This window comes from Trypanosoma rangeli (assembly GCF_003719475.1).
Source record: "Trypanosoma rangeli strain AM80 chromosome Unknown Tra_15.4_contig_00147, whole genome shotgun sequence".
In the NCBI taxonomy this organism is placed as follows: Eukaryota; Euglenozoa; class Kinetoplastea; order Trypanosomatida; family Trypanosomatidae; genus Trypanosoma; species Trypanosoma rangeli.
In genome coordinates this window covers 35,113-38,360 of record NW_021705891.1, presented here as the reverse complement: position 1 = coordinate 38,360, position 3,248 = coordinate 35,113, and the positions used below count along the sequence as shown (strand labels likewise).

Here is a 3,248-nt window from a genome sequence, read left to right as displayed (position 1 = left end):
AATCAGGCGCAGCAATAGGAAAAGGATAAGTATAAACACAGCGGAGCGCGTGGCGCGCAGTTGCGGTGTACGCTGCAGCAGAGGCGGCAGCAAAGGTGGGAGGGAAGTGGGGTCCCCTCTTTGGCCCTCCACCCAATTTGTTTTTGTAGTCGCTCATTTTTTTTTTCTTTCAAAGCAAACAAAGAGGAATAATAATAATAATAATAATAATAATAATAGTGGTAGTAATGATGTGGGCAGGGAGATGCCCGTGTGAGAGAAACTCATTGCACCAAGGAATTAAAGAGGGAAAAGAAACGTGCACAAGTTTTGCCTCCACACGGAAGGAACCACATACGGAAAAAAAAAAGAGGAATCATAATAATAAAAAGCACGAAAAACGAGCCCACGACAAGTGCAACACCTCTAGTCGACCTGCTCCATGCTGGACGTGCCGGCGGTGGCCTCCACGGGGGCGGCAGGGGCGGCCGCCACTTCCTCATTGCCATTGTCATCGTCGTCGTCCAGCGAAAGGCCAAGCTTGATCATGCGGTGGATGCGATCGGCGTACGACGTGGGATCGTCCAGCGCAAATCCAGAGGTCAACAGCGCGGTGTCGAAGAGCAGGTAGACAAGGTCCTTCACAGCCTTGTCGTTCTCATCCGCCTCCACGCGACGTTTGAGCTCCTTCACAATGGGGTGTGTCGGGTTGATCTCCATCGTCTTCTTGGACATCATGTACGTTGACATGCTCGAGTCCCGCAGCGCCTGGTTGCGCATAATCTGCTCCATGTGCGCGCTCCACCCAAACTCCGACGTCACGAGGATGCACGGCGACGTCGCCAGGCGCTCCGACACCACCACCTTCTCCACCTTGTCGCCCAGAACCTCCTTCATCGCCTTGCAGAGGCGCTCGTGTGCGGCCTTCTCCTCCTCCCGCTGCTTCTTCTCCTCCTCCGTCTCCTCAAAGTGTACCCCCTCCTTCGTCAAGCAGGCAAACTTCTTGTCCTCAAAGTCCTTCACCTGCTGCATCACGTACTCATCGATCGGTTCCGTCATGAAGAGCACCTCAAACCCACGGCGCCGCGCCTGCTCAATGAATGGCGAGGTCTCCAGCTTCTTTTTGCTGTCGCCCGTCACGTAGTAGATGCACTTCTGGCCCTCCTTCATCCGGGTGACGTAGTCCTTCAGTGTCGTCATGTCCTCCCCAGACTCCGAGCTGTGGAAGCGCAGCAGCTCCATCAGCTTCTTGCGGTTCGCGCTGTCCTCGTGGATGCCCAGCTTGACGTTCTTGGCAAACTGCTCGTAGAACTTCTTGTAGTCCTCCTTGTTCTCAGCAATCTCCTCAAAGAGCTCCAACGCCTTCTTCACAATGTTCTTCCGGATCACCTTGAGGATCTTGTTCTGCTGCAGGTTCTCACGCGAAATGTTCAGCGGCAGGTCCTCGCTGTCCACCACACCCCGCATAAAGCCGAGCCACTCGGGGCACAGGTCCTCGCAGTTGTCCATGATAAACACGCGGCGCACATACAGCTTGATGTTGTTGCGCTTCTTGTTGGGCTCAAACATGTCAAACGGCGCACGCTTCGGCGCGAACAGGATCGCGCGGAACTCCAGCTGCCCCTCCACCGAGAAGTGCTTCGTCGACAGCGGCTCCTCCCAGTCATTCGAGATGGCCTTGTAGAAGGCGGCGTACTCCTCCTTCGTCACGTCCTTCGGGTCGCGCGTCCAGAGAGGCTTGTGCTTGTTCTGCACCACAAACTCCTGCGTCACCTCCTTGACCTTCTTCGTCTTCTTCTTCTTCTCCCCCTCCTCCGCGTCCTCCTTCACCTCCTCCACCTTCGGCTCCTCACCCGTCTCCTCCTTCTTCGTCGCCGCCTCCTCGTCCTCGTCCTCGTCCGTCACCTCCTTCTCCGTCGTCTTCTCCACCATCAGCTCAATGTCGTAGCCAATGAACTCCGAGTGCTTCTTGATGAGGTCCTTCAGGCGGCGCTCCTCCAGGTACTCCTGCTGGTCCTCCTTCAGGTGCAGGATGATGCGGGTGCCGCGCTTCAGGTCGCACTCCGGCGTCGGCGTCACGGTGAAGGTGCCGCCAGCAGACGACTCCCACGTGTACGCCTCGTCGTCGTTGTTCTTCGACACAACCGTCACGCGGTCCGCCACAAGGTACGCCGAGTAGAAGCCCACGCCAAACTGGCCAATCATGCTCATGTCACCACCTGCCTCCAGCGCCTCCATGAAGGCCTTCGTGCCGGAGCGCGCGATCGTGCCCAGGTTGTTCACCAGCTCCGCCTTGGTCATGCCAATACCGGTGTCCTCCACTGTCAGCGTCTTGTTTGCCTTGTCGGGGACCACGCGGATGCGAAGGTGGGGCTCGTCGCCCAGCACAGCCTGGTTCGTCAGGCTCTGGTAGCGGATCTTGTCGCACGCATCAGACGAGTTGCTGATCAGCTCACGCAAAAAAATTTCCTTGTTTGAGTAAAATGTATTAATGATGAGAGACATTAGCTGATTAATCTCAGCCTGGAATGCGAAGGTCTCGGTCATCTTTACGGGGCTCTTTTTCTTGGGGTGTGTAATAGGCTGTATGCTTGCTCTTCCTGCTTATACTTGCCGCAGAATGCTGCTGGTGTTGTGTTACGAAAGACGTAGTTAGATGCTGGCGGCGCAAAAATAAAAAAAAGAGAAAAAGAAACACACACGCGAAAAAAAGGGAAAATGCCAATAAAGAAGAAAAAGGAATCAGGCGCAGCAATAGGAAAAGGATAAGTATAAACACAGCGGAGCGCGTGGCGCGCAGTTGCGGTGTACGCTGCAGCAGAGGCGGCAGCAAAGGTGGGAGGGAAGTGGGGTCCCCTCTTTGGCCCTCCACCCAATTTGTTTTTGTAGTCGCTCATTTTTTTTTTCTTTCAAAGCAAACAAAGAGGAATAATAATAATAATAATAATAATAATAGTGGTAGTAATGATGTGGGCAGGGAGATGCCCGTGTGAGAGAAACTCATTGCACCAAGGAATTAAAGAGGGAAAAGAAACGTGCACAAGTTTTGCCTCCACACGGAAGGAACCACATACGGAAAAAAAAAAGAGGAATCATAATAATAAAAAAGCAACGAAAAAACGAGACCCACGACAAGTGCAACACCTCTAGTCGACCTGCTCCATGCTGGACGTGCCGGCGGTGGCCTCCACGGGGGCGGCAGGGGCGGCCGCCACTTCCTCATTGCCATTGTCATCGTCGTCGTCCAGCGAAAGGCCAAGCTTGATCAT

General features: G+C 54.3%; 2 protein-coding genes across 2 annotated transcripts in view, besides 3 other annotated features; both read right to left on the bottom strand.

The window, feature by feature from the left end:
- Positions 1–187: 187 nt before the first annotated feature.
- Positions 188–218: a microsatellite.
- Positions 219–405: 187 nt separating this feature from the next.
- Positions 406–2,526, bottom strand: TraAM80_04835 (heat shock protein 90; the record flags this gene model as incomplete). The annotated part of the gene is made up of 1 exon (XM_029381746.1): positions 406–2,526. The coding sequence occupies one exon, from the start codon at positions 2,524–2,526 to the stop codon at positions 406–408; it is 2,121 nt and encodes a 706-aa protein (XP_029238425.1).
- A 122-nt stretch (positions 2,527–2,648) lies between these two features.
- Positions 2,649–2,717: a microsatellite.
- Positions 2,718–2,906: 189 nt separating this feature from the next.
- Positions 2,907–2,934: a microsatellite.
- A 276-nt stretch (positions 2,935–3,210) lies between these two features.
- Positions 3,211–3,248, bottom strand: part of TraAM80_04834 (heat shock protein 85) — a gene marked incomplete at both ends in the record, with an annotated part of 336 nt that continues 298 nt past the window's right edge. The window contains one exon of the mRNA XM_029381745.1: positions 3,211–3,248. This exon is cut by the window's right edge and continues 298 nt beyond it. Within this exon, the coding sequence (XP_029238424.1) occupies positions 3,211–3,248 (38 nt within the window).